At 51.8% G+C, this 13569-nt stretch overlaps 3 protein-coding genes across 24 annotated transcripts in view; 2 read left to right on the plus strand and 1 right to left on the minus strand.

Moving 5' to 3' along the window:
- The window catches only part of LOC122366778 (bromodomain adjacent to zinc finger domain protein 2B-like), a 53723-nt gene extending 50171 nt beyond the window's left edge, over positions 1–3552 (plus strand). For 10 of the 12 annotated variants that reach the window (XM_043339344.1, XM_043339351.1, XM_043339349.1 and 7 more), the window contains 6 exons: positions 21–359; positions 809–933; positions 1173–1311; positions 1756–1917; positions 2517–2686; positions 2835–3552. In XM_043339344.1, coding sequence (XP_043195279.1) covers positions 21–359; positions 809–933; positions 1173–1311; positions 1756–1917; positions 2517–2686; positions 2835–2985 — 1086 coding nt within the window. In that variant the 3' untranslated portion in view covers positions 2986–3552. The remainder of the gene's footprint in view (positions 1–20; positions 360–808; positions 934–1172; positions 1312–1755; positions 1918–2516; positions 2687–2834) is intronic. The other 2 variants (XM_043339348.1, XM_043339354.1) reach the window with 1 other exon arrangement.
- A 169-nt stretch (positions 3553–3721) lies between these two features.
- On the minus strand, positions 3722–10734 carry LOC122366779 (PRELI domain-containing protein 1, mitochondrial-like). 3 transcript variants are annotated; one of them, XM_043339359.1, is made up of 5 exons: positions 10515–10734; positions 6962–7056; positions 6165–6495; positions 5529–5671; positions 3722–5197 (listed from the first exon to the last, which is right to left on the minus strand). In XM_043339359.1, exons 1-5 carry the CDS (start codon positions 10605–10607, stop codon positions 5101–5103), a joined length of 759 nt encoding a protein of 252 aa, XP_043195294.1. In that variant the 5' UTR covers positions 10608–10734; the 3' UTR covers positions 3722–5100. The 3 variants fall into 3 exon arrangements, with proteins under 3 accessions (XP_043195294.1, XP_043195295.1, XP_043195293.1); XM_043339360.1 differs by lacking the exon at positions 10515–10734 and adding an exon at positions 9848–9868; XM_043339358.1 differs by lacking the exon at positions 10515–10734 and adding an exon at positions 7818–7828.
- Positions 10619–12926, plus strand: LOC122366780 (39S ribosomal protein L41, mitochondrial-like). Of its 9 annotated transcripts, none has more exons than XM_043339370.1 (4): positions 10619–10637; positions 11511–11771; positions 12113–12219; positions 12592–12926. In XM_043339370.1, the coding sequence occupies exons 2-4, from the start codon at positions 11579–11581 to the stop codon at positions 12814–12816; spliced, it is 525 nt and encodes a 174-aa protein (XP_043195305.1). In that variant the 5' UTR covers positions 10619–10637; positions 11511–11578; the 3' UTR covers positions 12817–12926. The 9 variants fall into 9 exon arrangements, with proteins under 9 accessions (XP_043195305.1, XP_043195302.1, XP_043195304.1 ...); XM_043339367.1 differs by lacking the exon at positions 10619–10637 and adding an exon at positions 10690–10749; XM_043339369.1 differs by lacking the exon at positions 10619–10637 and adding an exon at positions 10835–10862.
- Positions 12927–13569: the final 643 nt, after the last annotated feature.

Genomic DNA, 13569 nt, shown 5'->3' on the forward strand with positions numbered 1-13569 from the left:
GCCGTTCTCTCTTACCTCAGTCGTGGCGCCTGCCGCCGCGCACCTCCGGCGACCGGGAGCTGTTCGCGCCGTCCTGCGAGCCGCAGGAGGGCCGCCTGAACGCCGTCACCCTGGCGCGCGACCGGCTCATCGACCTCGAGCAGAACATCGAGCGGCGCTACCTGAAGCCGCCGCTGGGCACCTCCAAGGGCGCCGACCTGAGCCTCTCCAACCTGGGCACCGAGGAGAACAACACCATCCCGCGGCCGCTGCTGGTGTGGCGCGACGCGCTGCCGCGCACATCCACCGCCGCCCAGGTCTCCATGTGTCTGTACGCGCTGGAGATGTCGGTCGCCTGGGACAAGTCCATCATGAAGGCGGTGAGTCGGGGCAGAGAGAGCTAACGCATTGGTCGGTGAGCTGCTGCTCTAACGCTTCCTCACACGATGCCTGCTTATTAAACCGGTGGTGTTGCTGTATATTTTTGGTTCACTGGCTTATCTCGGTGTTAATTTTTGTTTATATTATTTTTCTACCGCACTAATGCAGAGCGATTTTGCTGCGTCACCTAAATTGTTCGCGCTTTTCTCTCGCTCACTACCAGCACCGGTTGCATGCAGCGCCTATAATAGATTTATGTTCTAACTGTTCGGATGTTGTTTCTGTTGCTGCCTTCATTAATCGTTCCTCCCGCTGGTCTCCGCTCTGTTTTATGTTGGGCGCTCGGGGCTCTGCCGCTGCCTGTGTGCCCGGGCGCTCTCCCAGTGTTCAACTGTGTGTGCCTGTGGACGCGTGCGTTGACCGTGGCTCTGACGGGCCGTTCCGTCAGCAGAACTGTCAATTCTGCACGAGCGGCGACCACGAGGAGAAGCTGCTGCTCTGCGACGGCTGTGACAAGGGCTACCACACGTACTGCTTCAAGCCGGCCATGGACACCATCCCAGACGGAGACTGGTCAGTGCCGGCGCCGGGGGTGGGGGAGGGCGCTAGTCAAAATCAGGGGTGCAGTACTACACATGGCGGAAATTATGCTTCAATAAGCCAATAGATCAAACGCTCTGTTTAATTTGTAGCTTGAATTGCATCGTATTCACTTATAGTTATTTCTTATGACAAGTGGAAAATTATGTTGAGTTGCGACATTCCATATCCTATCCGAATACATATACCTGACCTCCCCATCCCACGCGCAGGTACTGTTTCGAGTGCGTCAACAAGGCGACTGGTGAACGGGCGTGCGTGGTCTGTGGCAAGGGCGAGGGCAAGGTGCTGCTGTGTGAGGGCTGCCCGCGCGCCTTCCACCCAGAGTGCGTCACTCCGCCCGTGGCCAAGGTAAGGACGGACAGCTGGCGGGGGTAGGGACACACGGCTGATCTGACCGGGGAGGGATGACGGCTGAACTGGCCTGCTGCCAGTTACTGCCAGCTGACTAGACGGAAGCGGAACACAGTGTGGCAGTCTTGGCACCAGTGTGTGTTTGGGGGTGGGGGAGGGAGGGTCGTGCCGGACACACGCACACGTCAGCTGCAGCACGACTGCGGTCGGTCAATGGTGGACGCGCACTGCACACGCTGGTGAAATAAGCGATGTCTAAAATGTGGCCAAGGGTATAGCTTCTGCCAGGGTCACGATTTGACAGTCACGTTACACCATTTTCCTTTTTACCGGTTAGAAATAATCCAGCATGTCACGCAGCCCGCAGCCTATTCACTAACGGCCCCGGGCCTGCCTTTGCCCTGCCCTCTCGACTGACCCGGTCGCCGCCGCCCTCTTCAGGTCCCGCGCGGCAAGTGGCACTGCCCGGCCTGCGCGCACAAGAGCCCGAAGAAGTCGCGCTCGAAGAAGGCCAAGCCGCCGCCGGAGCCGTCCGAGGCTGGCGGTGACGGCCCGGCTGAGGAGCGCGAGTCGCCGCCAAAGAAGGAGCGGGGCAACAAAAAGGTAACGCTCTCAGCAGCGCTGGTGGTCAGCCATCAGTCGTAGAAGCGTACAGAGCCGTTAGGAAAGGATAGTTCGTCATGGGATGCGGTCAAAATCATGGCATCAACTTACTGTGATACGGGAAGGTCCATGTTCCATGTTCCATGTTCGGAAGTGGTTGAGTGTTTTCTCTAGTATTAGGCATTTAATGTTGACATGAGTCATTTTTACTCCCTCAATATCCTAGTTCATGTGCAGTTATTTTAGCCTAATGTCGCCGATCCAGCTCGGCTTTGAGATAGTCTGATGCAACGCGATCCGAATCACGTAGTTTCCTGATTAGATCGGCCCGGCGCGGCGGTTAGGTGACTGGCGGAATTGATGTAACCCCCGGGTTCCGCGCCCGCCGGACTGCTTCGTGACTGCACTACGGGAAACTGGCGTGGCGGCGGACCGCGCTCGCGATAATGATCTCAACGACCCTATGAGACATTGTTGAGGTTTCTGGTGTCTTGGCTGGCCTTTTGCCGTGTCTGACCACCTCTGACCCTCGGTGTGTGTTCACGCAGTGGCCGTGTGTCTGGCCGCATATTCTGACCCTCACGGTGTGTTTCACACAGTTGGCCAAGGAGATGGCGATGTGCCGGACGGTGCTCGCCGAGCTGGAGGCCCACGACGAGGCGTGGCCCTTCCTTCTGCCAGTCAACACCAAACAGTTTCCCACCTACAAGAAAATCATCAAGAGCCCTATGGATCTCAGCACGATAAAGAAACGAATCAACGAAGGAGTGTGAGTATTATTTTCAAATCATATCGTGATCAGTGGATACAGTGGCTGGATCGTCTAATCTTATCACTGCTGTTGACCTGACGTGACTCTGATCTGACCTCTGTGTAGCTGGCACTGACACTGACCTTTGACCTGTGCGCGTCGGCAGGTACAAGAGCAAGGACGAGTTCACCGCCGATATGCGCATCATCTTCAACAACTGCGAGACGTTCAACGAGGACGACTCGCCGGTCGGAAAGGCCGGCCACAGCATGCGCACGCTGTTCGAGGCGCGCTGGCTCGAGCTCAACCCCCAGTAGAGGCGGCGCCCCGGCCGGCCCCACCCCCCACCCCCGGGCCGGGCCCGGGCCGCCACCGAGCCCATCTAGGTCTTTCGCAGTTTGATCATAGTCGTGTACAAATCCATGCTAGATTAGGCATAATGATGCCGGGTACCGCGGGGTCGGTACGCGCGCGAGAGATCAGGTATTTTGTAGTAGTCGTTTTTACTCGGATTGGTGCGCGGCTGGCGCGCCGCCGCGGCCGCCCGCCCGGCCAGGCCAGACGCCAATGCAGCTACTCGACTTCACAATTCATCGGTTATTTATTTTTCGTAACATTTCACTGCTCTCCTACAAAGAGTCCGTCATGTGTGCGCGCGGCGCGTCCCGCCCGGCGCGTCGGTGTACATAGTTGTTTGTGTAACCAATGTGCCTGGCTGTCCAGAATGTTTGTGGCTCGCGCAGAGCGCGCGCGCGCGTCGCAGGTCCCTAGCCGAGGAGGGGGCCGATCGTGACGCTCCCGTAACTTGTTGTGTGAATATGACTGTGTCCATGTGTATCATGTCGATGGCACTCAATTATCCTGAATATATTTCCCAGTTTCTTGCGGCTGTGTTGGGGCGCGGATGAAAGGCACGCGGGGTTGTGCGACAGTCGTCGGGAACGACAAATAGGGTGGAATAGATGTCTGATGAGGCACAGAAATTGGTAGTGACGCAGCACGTCACTACCAATTTCTGGTCAGGTCAGGGCAGTTGAAAAAAAGACAAGACCACTCAGTGTCTTGGTATGTATTTTGTTACGTATTCTCACATCTACATGTCATTTCTCGCTACGTCAGGTTGCACATGCCGAGGGGCAATGGATATTTGATATACCGGCGACTTCACATCGTATGGACCTCATTTTGGGGTCTACAGTCTCAAATGAAAAAGCCACGCGCTTTGATACAAAGAAGTATAAACTAATCGACTTCAAGCAGGCAACAAATCAACAAATCTGCATTGATTAAGATCTGAGACGTAGGTACGCGTCTGTCATTGGTGTCACGGCGGCCGTTGGACCGCGCGGGTCACCGCTGACCGACCCTCGGGTCAACGCGGACCCCGCCGTCTGTCTCCAGCCGGCGCCTGACCTAGAGGCGGCAGTGCAGCCGGGCCAACCGGCCCATTTGGTCCCGCTGCCCGATGCCCGTTTTAAACTCAGTGTCCTTAGACGGACCGGACCACGCGACACTTGCTGTAACCGCTAACTCAACTCAGCAACACAAACAAACTCATGGCACTCCGTCTACCGCGGCTGGGGCGCGGACTAACCCACACACCTGTAGAAAATACCTACGCCACATGTACAGCGACTCTCCTTTGTCCACTCCACAGCTGTCCACGGCCACAGTTGTCCACCGCCACTGCTGATGTGAAACTAACAAGGGCCAGCTCGAAGAAGGGCGCGTCACAGACTTCTGACGCAAGAGCCACTATACATATATGACCCTGTGTGAAGGTTTCACATTGCGCGCTCAGTCAGTAACTAACAAAGAAATTCATCGCTCGAAGTCGAGACCTATAGTATAGGGGCCGGGTCATTTACGCTGCACTCATTCAAAACACCGCCCAATCACCCGGTAGAATCGACAAACGGCGGGACCAGGCAATCAGGGATAATTGAGCCACTACACCTGACCGCATCGCGGTCCCACGGCCTTCCAGGAATTGAGCCGAAGACGACCCGCGTCTCCGCGCCCGCACCGATCTCCGGTATCCGTCTGTTTGTCCTGCAAGTATACACGGTAGGACCGGCCCGATCGGCCGCTGCGGGATCTCGCGGTCAGTATGAATTACAAATCGTCGGCCCGGGACCGGTCGGCGGCTGCCCAGACTGCTATACCGAGCTGACATTTTCAGAGGCGAGACTGCGGAGTGGGCCGGCCGAGACGGCAGAGCTCTGGTCGCGCACGAGACAGCGAGGGGTAAAACGGACGCCCTGCGCGGCCGAGCAGTTACCGGCCATCTTCAGCTCACCGGGTGTGCAAAGATCTCCCGGTAGTAGCGCAGGATAGCAGCTCCGATCTGCGGTGTCCAGTCTGCTGTTTGCGTCCGTTCCCCGCCCGGTCCCGACTCGTACCGGTGGCTCTGACGGCGGTGGCGGAGGCAGCTATCGGCTCTCGCGCTCGGCACAGGCCGCCTGCGGGACCATGGCGCCCGCCTTGGACTTGGCCAGCTCGGTGGCCTTCTTGGCAGTCTCCCGCAGCCTGCGGAGGGAGGGACAGCGTCAGATCGGGGCGACCGTCAGTCGTCAAAGGTTATAGCGATACGCGAGACTGGGTGTCTTTTTCGTTTATTTTGCTTATTGCGAAAGGCATCAACCAGGCAGCAAACCCAATAATGGCACAGTCATGCAGTTGGAACGATCATTAATATTGTCATTATATCGTCATTATTGAGCGTCATTACAAGAACAATATGAAATTGCATATTCAGACAGGAGATACTGACTAGCAACAGCGCGCCTGGAGACAAATGCATCTGAAATAAGTAACGCACTCCCAAGAAAAATGCAGCCACCAATAAAAGGCCACGTACCTCTCTTTCCGCGCGTCCATGGCGGAGACGGCCTCTGTGACGGGCACCCCAGCGTTCTGCTGGGGGAACATCTTGGCAAGGACGTGGTTGAACCCGAGCACCGTGTTGTTCAGGTTCTTCTTGAACCGCTCCACGCCGAATGCCTGAAAAACAATGAGCCCAGTAGGCTAGTAGGCACTACACAAGCACGACGAACACGTATTAGGTGCTGTCTGCTGAGCTTGTAATCAAGTTGGAAACAATAATTGCGACTTTCGTTGTGGTTCGGGGTTCGGGTGTAAGAACATCGCTCAGGCTTCCTATTACTGAACACCACAATGAAGCCACATGACCAGTGTTGAGCGAGCGAATTCCATTTGATTGATCGCCCGGGTGCAGCGCAGCTCGGGCGGGCAGCCACCGAACTGACGGGGTTGCTGCATCCGAGCTGTCTGGCGCTCCAGCATTGATGCAAGAGCGGGTGGCCGGTGACAGCGGACATTCACGGTACACGCCCGACCAGGACATTACCGGAGACAAAGGGCTGATGATACTTCCACTAGCGGCGTCACCCCGACCTCACAGCGTGAGCCCCCTCTTCTCACCCTGAATCATCCCTAAGCTCTCTCTCATGTCTTTCCCCGCCGCTCTCCTCACCTGGATGGCGTACCCGAAGCCGAAGACGCGCGATCCGACCCAGGCGCAGCGCCGCACCAGCGTCTTGTGCTGCGGGTCGTCCGGGTGCGGCATGTACTCGACCCGCTCGGTGACCTCCATCAGGTGGGTGTGCGCCAGGTTCCGGGTCAGCGTGACCATGGAGTGGCGCGCCGGCTCGCAGGCCGACTCCTCCAGCACAGCCACCGTGCGCGCAGAGAGGAACCGCTCACCCCACTTGGGCATCCGGTTCGTCTTTGTGACGATACGCTTGGAGCGCAGGCAGCCGCCCTCGAGCCGGCGAGCCACAGTGTCCTCGGTGAGCACGTGAGAGCTGGGGGGGGGGGGCAGAGGGGAGGGGAGGGAGTGAGGAAGGACCAGCGGGAGCGCAGCGGCGGGTATATTTACCCAGCTGCTCAAACTGTACACCGAGACGGGGTGCAAGGGCAGAACACCGGGCAAGCGGCCAAGTCGGAAACTGCAAGATTTGTTGAGCCTTGGTACGCATTGCTGAGTCAGTACTTCTCCCCACCACGAGGGACGATGCAAAGTTAACACAGGAGCAACTTATTCACGTTTCTACGATTCCCAAAAGAAATATGACTTTGGTATTCATCTTGCTGAAGGCCTTTGTACACATGAAACCAAAAATTGTATATACCAAACAGTGTACCATCCAAGCGCACAGTTGACAGTGTATATTCAGTCTGGACCACTCTACCATACGGGTAACCTCGCTCGATATGAGCAGGATGCGAGTCACACCGCCCAGTGCTACAGTCTCCCCCGTCCATACGCACCTGTGCGGGTTGGGGTAGCGCTCCCAGAACGCCTGCACCACCTGATGCCACGGGTGGTTGAAGGTGGCAGACTGTTCACAGTAGCGCACCATGATCTGAGGAGCGGAGGCGCCAGTTACACACACTGCGTACTGCAGCGATACATACAACGATACAGCCATACATTAACTCTGGGATGAGGTGGAGCGTCGGTTACAGACTGCGTAATAGATCGATACATTGCTCAACTCTGAGCTGAACTGAAGCGTTTGTCAGTTACATTAAATGCATCTTAATAAAACCATAAATGCGGTATCGAAGAGAACACTTCCGGGAAGAAACCACCTAGACGTTCATTAAAGCATGACAAATGGTCGCAATAATGGAGAGAATCGTTAAAAGCTCGAAGATACGATAACATGTTGGTGAGACATTCCGTGCTAGCTGCCAGAAGCGGTGAAATGACTGAAGACTTGGACCACAGCGCAACCAATAAACCTGATATCCTGCGGATAAACCTTACACAAAGGCTGCTTCAGTCTATTGCATTCATAAAAGTCAGCATGTAAAGAGCCGGTAAAGTGAGACACAACATTACAGAATCGACGTCTTTAACAGATCGACCGCTGACATGCGTTTGCATTTTGCATCGACAGGGCGCTGCAGATACACAAAGTCTTAGCTGACGTTGATTAATTCAGAAAGCCCATCTGATCAGCCAGCCTGATTCACCACTTCAATGTCTTATGTCGCCACGGCCAATCGCTGCCCTATATGACAGGCTGAGAGAACTGAACACATTCGCCGCCCCCGTCTCTAGCGCTGACGGGCTGCAGCGTTCCCCAATCACACCCAGCCGCCGCGCCGCCACCCAAACCATAACGCCACGTCCGGGTGGGACCCGACGCGGGTGACGCAATCGCTCTGAGCAACGGTGCAGAGCAGCCCCCCCCCCTCGCCGGTCCCTGGCGCAATCTGCAGCCGCCGGTACGGGGGTCGGAGGCCGACCGCTCAGCTGATAGCACGGCCAGGAGTGGAGGCGGCGGATCGGCGGGACGGGAGGGGGGGGGGGATGGCTACGGTGGGTTGCCAATGATGGACCTACGACACCGGACTGGGTGACGGGTACGCCATTCTTCATTATCAATAATCATCCAACCGGGCCCGACGATCGACGAAGCCAACATATGGTGGGAGGGGATATCCATTTTCGCCGGTGAACGACAGCGCCATGAAGTAATGGGCCGCAGCTGGTCATGAACATGTCTATAGTTTAACGACTTTTTCGTTGATTTTTTTTTTTAAGCCACTATCAATATCGCCCGAAGTCAGTGGGTTCAAATTTACGTATCTTTCACACTTGATTACCAGTTTCTTGCCCAGACTGATGAAAACAAAACAACAGAAAGACAAAGTACATCGGCTACGCCAATCGTATAGGTCAGCTTACAAAGTGGTCAGGGTTGGCAAGGGGTGGCAAAAACTGGTTTTTGCCAGTGGTTTTAACCGGTTTAAACCGGCTGGCAGAAACCCCGGTGGCAAAAACTGGCAAAACTGGATAAAACTCAGGTGGCCCAAACCACAACTTTTCTAGTTAGGAATGGATCTGAAATGTACAAATGCATTTCTGGATGTTATAGAGATGCACCAAACATTCTGAAGTTTGCCTCATTACTTATTCCTGCTTAAAATGTCTATGCATGTCGGTAGACATCCCCCACAGAATGCATTTCCATGTAGGGGAGAGTGGGGCGAAGCTGCCACGGTAGGGTGCCGTGCGCATCTCAGTGGCAGATACCCCTTCGCACCTCTGATTGCGCAGGACTCACCCAGTCACCCTTGCACTGGCTCATTTGTCACCTCCAAAAGGCATCTTACTGGTTCCTTATGGAAAGCCCATGAAAGTGTTTTTGAGTTATAGAACACTTCAACGGTCAATGTCACTTCTGTTTGAAAGCATAAAACTTTCACCGAATTCTCCTTAAAATGTTTCATATTCAAATCCATGTCTAGGCATATCATTGTGATGGTTTTTAGTTTTTGCCAGTTTTTGCCACTTTTTGCCGGTTAAAGCCGGTTTAAACCGGCAAATGGCATAAACTAGTTTTTGCCGGCAAAAATGCCAACCCTGAAAGTGGTATATTGCAAGCAGTTATCGCCATACTGACACTGGAGTGATGCCGTGCAAGGTCTCAGCGTCCCTGACAAATGGAAAGATGATTCATATCACTGATCATGTTAGCACTTGCAGCTGGCAAAGTGGGTTACTCAAAGGCTGATCTAGCACTACACAGCTGCTTTGTTAAAACTCCAACCTGCACAACACCTTCAGTTATATATGTCCCTTGTCAAAGATCAAACTGGAAGGTCAGGATTTCACTTGCATGTCATGGCCTTGGTCAAGCCTATCTTGACTGGAAAAAGGAAATACGTGGTTCTAAAGGAGAACGTTCACTATTCAGACACATAATTAATGTACCCTGTTAGACAAAACCATGGTTCCAGTGTTCTGCATCCTCAAAATACCAGCAACCATCTGGTCTTCTACAGTCAATACTCAAAAGTGCCCCTCCAAAATCAAAAGGCATATGACCAAAAGTTGGTTGGGAGAGTTAAAAAAGAGAAACATGGTGAACCAACCTTCAAAGGACTAGTAAGAAACCATGCAATAGGAGCATAGGTATGTTATGCAAGCAATTTTGCTAGCTGTAATGTAACTTTTAAGTTCTATATCTTAAGTTCTGGTACAGAAGAGGAAGGTAAAGGAAAAAATCACTTCTTGATTGATGATTGATTTCAAACAAATGAATTTCAGAAATATACAAATGAATTTCAAGAACAAACAAATGAATTTCAGGAGCATATGTGGGGATTACTAGTGCAAACATCACACAAAGGTTTTCCAACCAAGGAAAGGTGTTGTAGGCTTGTAGGTTGTAGGTTAGATCAGGTGAGGTTGGGTTAGGTTTGTTTTCATTTGGTTTGTTTGGAAAGAAGCATCTCTGGGTAAAGTGCCTCTCCTTGATTGGAAAACCGTTGTGTGCTGTCTCCAACACAGACTGAGCTATGCTTGACCTCAGGAGCTCGCCAAGATTGGGTTCCACAGGCCTCACAGCCTAAAAAAACCTGTTATCGTAAGGTGAGGTAAGGTAATTGTGACACCCGAGCCCATATGTGCCTAACTGGCTAAAATTGTAAAAATAAAAATAATATCTCTCATGAAAACATTTTGGTATTAGTAAGCCTGGCGTCCCATGAAGATGCCAGATCAACGGTTGAGAAATTCCCTAGATACGTTGCAATCAGGTAAGTTCATGGAGGTCACAGACAGTAACACAAGAATTGTATATGCTAGTTGCTAACTACAACTTCACCAGCTGTACGATTCCTGAACATAAAGCATCAAGCATGTTTTTCATAGGAAAGGCTTGAAGAGGCAAGCAACATTCAACAAAACCAAAACAACGCAGAGGAAAAATGGGCGCTTTCCGTGACATGACATTCAATTCACATTTCCAGCTAAAACATTCATTCTTATGCAAACGCAATATTTGTAGTCAGTATAGGTACTTACATTTGAGGCTGGACAAAGCCGGAAAATGAAAAATAACCGCAGAGAGCTCCGCACGACCCACCGACGTCCGCCGAAAGAAATCGAAAATATCATGCGGTGTTCTACTCTCTCACGCCACGCGCAGTATGTTCTGGAGCTGATGCGTATGACTACCAAGAGCTGCTTATGCAGAATTGCTCGAATGAAACGACGCCGATTCAATAATCCCTATTTTGATTCGCAAAATATTATCTTTGTAGGCCTATGAAACGAATATTGAACATATTTCTCTTTTTGATTCATATCCTGCGCTTTTGTTACAATGCCTCACGATTTTTTTCAGTAATAAATATTTATAATTTAAACTCGGTGACCAAGTTCAAGTTTTAGTCAAGTAGGGGCATACGGCCCATTATTTTTATTTTGTAGGCGTACGACAATCCTATCATTATTTGGGATGGTTGGGTGTGGTGCTGTTTTGATATTCAGATTGATTCATTTGATATCAATGTTCAACGTATACTGACAAGACGACAAGTGACATGTTAGGCATTTACACCAGCCCTGAGCCCACCATATTGTATTGAATGTTGATGTGCTGTGCTGGAGCACTGAAAGTGCATTTATCGGGCCTTAACAACTGGATGCAATCGGCTGGCTCAGTCAGCTGGCGACGTACGATAGCCAGTAATATATAGGTGTTAATACTGTTGTATATGGACATAAACATGTAAAATGGCACTAATAGAAAAGTTAATAAGTAGATATTTCATTTATTATTGATTATTATTATTGATTATTGATTTGGCCTTGAGCCTTTTATATCCAGCATTGATATTTTACGATTTCTGCTCCGTCTGCTAGCGCCACCATATGGCGCTAGCTGGCAACTAATCAAGTTAATAGTACGGGCCCACTTGCACTGCACTCTATAATGACTGCCCCATTTATCTCTGTTCGACGGTGTATATAATCCTGCTTATTTATTTATTCTGATGTCATTTTGCCATGTTTCAGGTTGTTTGGAAGTGAAAAACTCATTTTGCAGCAGAGCTGGTGCCAGACAGCTCACAGCTTTAAGATAAATGTTGTTGCCCATTCCCACCTCACTTGTCAGCTATGCCCAGTGCAGGGCACTGCATACCAGTGCTAGCCTGCTTGGAAAGAGGAATTTCAGGAAGTTTCTGCTTGGACCCAAGGCAGGAACTCTTGCCTTTAAGAATGAGAGAGCAAAAGAAGTTTCATTTAGGAAAAAGTTTCCTGATATTGACATACCAGGTAGGTAAATCTTAGGCTGTGAATTTTAGCAATTTATGTGTCCAACTTTATCAAGTTGATAACTGATGAAAATAAGGAATATAGATTTGTTGTCACCTTTCTTGTGCTGACTTCAGCATTCATAGTAGAGTTGGTATGACTCTTATCTGCAGTCTCTTGCTTCTGCAGGATGTCAGTTTCTTTTTGCGACAGGGTTCCTATAAATCAAAGTCATGTTTTAGTGCCTTTTATCCTAATTGTGCCTTAGTAATATTACACACATCTACTCGCCTTCTCGCTTTGACCCGCCCTTGGCAGAGGTTTCCGTGACCTATTCGTGACCCATTTGTTGTGACCCCCAGACTACGGCACCCGTCCGACGGGCGCCCACCGACTCGGGGACAGCACCTTTATCACCGTGCCCGAGATGATCCCCGAACTGGTGGTGCCCGACCTCACCGACTTCAACGTAAGCAGACGCGCCTACGAGCGAGCGGGTCGGTGGAACGCTCAGCTGGGCATGGGAGGCATGTGCAACTAGTTTTAGTTATGTCATCTGGTGACAGTCTGGAGATCCAGATGCCTTTTCAGCTTACCAATTTGATAATTGCCTAGTGTCGATTTTACGAAAAACGGTAATGGCCACGGCCGTTGCTCATTGCATTGTAGTTGCCTTTGGTATCCCGTAATATCAATTATCATCCAGTACGAAGGACTATCAGCTCAATAACGCTCTGGTCCCGCCCCGTGACCGTGTTACCGTCCCGGTAGGTCTCTGTGGTGTCTGATGCCGCCCTCCGCTCGCCTGTCCCCCGTCTGACCGGTGCCCGCCGGCCCGCAGCTGAAGCCCTACGTCTCCTACCGCTGTCCCGAGGTGGTCCAGGAAGAGTTCACCGCGCGAGACCTCTTCAACGCCGTCTACAGCGACAAGATCACGGCCGACTTCGAGCGCGGTGCGCTGACCGAGGGCGGCCAGCCGCGCGAGCCCAGCGCCGAGGAGGCTCTGACCCCCGAGAGCGCGCGGCAGCGGGCGCGCGGCGTCCACACCGACATCTGGGAGAAGTGAGACGCGCCGCGCCCAGGGACGGCGGGGGAGGGGGTCTGACGGCGGTCAGTCATGGTGAGAGCGTTTTATAGCGATTAGTGTGTTTTGATTTTGCAATAATATGTCTATTGTAAAATCAAGTTGTTTTGTTCTGCAGATGATAGGAGCTCGGAGAATGTGAAGTATTACCATCAAATTTAGTATGAAGTGTTCAATAGGCTTAGAATTTAAAATGTTTATGATATTCAACAGCTCCTAGCTGGATAAGATATCCCAAAATATGAATGTTTTAGAAAAGTAACGGGAATCTGCGCTCACCGCTATTAACAATTCACGTCACAAAAACAAGGCTATAATTGTATCGCCATTCGCCATCGCTGGATACTGGATAGTCAAAAGCCCAAAGGAGCGGGCATTATGCAGTTTCGAAAGGGTCATTTTCTCCTTTTTCTCCCTTTTCACATCGCTGTTGCTTGTCCTGCTCATTTCTAGAGAAATTAAGGTCGTCTTCTACATCGATTTCTTTCGTAAATGACTACATTGATGGTATGTTGACATCGATTCTGAAATGCCGATGCGCATATAGCGCAAGAATGGCAGTCACCAGCTGCACTCCAGTGCGCCTCCGTCGGTAGTTCCTCCTCCCCACAATAGATGTCGCTCCGTGCGTCCGTCTGCGTGCCGCCGCTGGTATATCGCGCTATCAGTCGGCTGTGGGAATTATGATGGCCGCCGTGCAGGCGCTGTGGGTCGGGTGTAAGGAGCTGACCGACC

Source organism: Amphibalanus amphitrite, unplaced genomic scaffold (assembly GCF_019059575.1).
Source record: "Amphibalanus amphitrite isolate SeventyFive unplaced genomic scaffold, NRLGWU_Aamphi_draft 000830F_arrow, whole genome shotgun sequence".
NCBI lineage: Eukaryota > Metazoa > Arthropoda > Thecostraca > Balanomorpha > Balanidae > Amphibalanus > Amphibalanus amphitrite.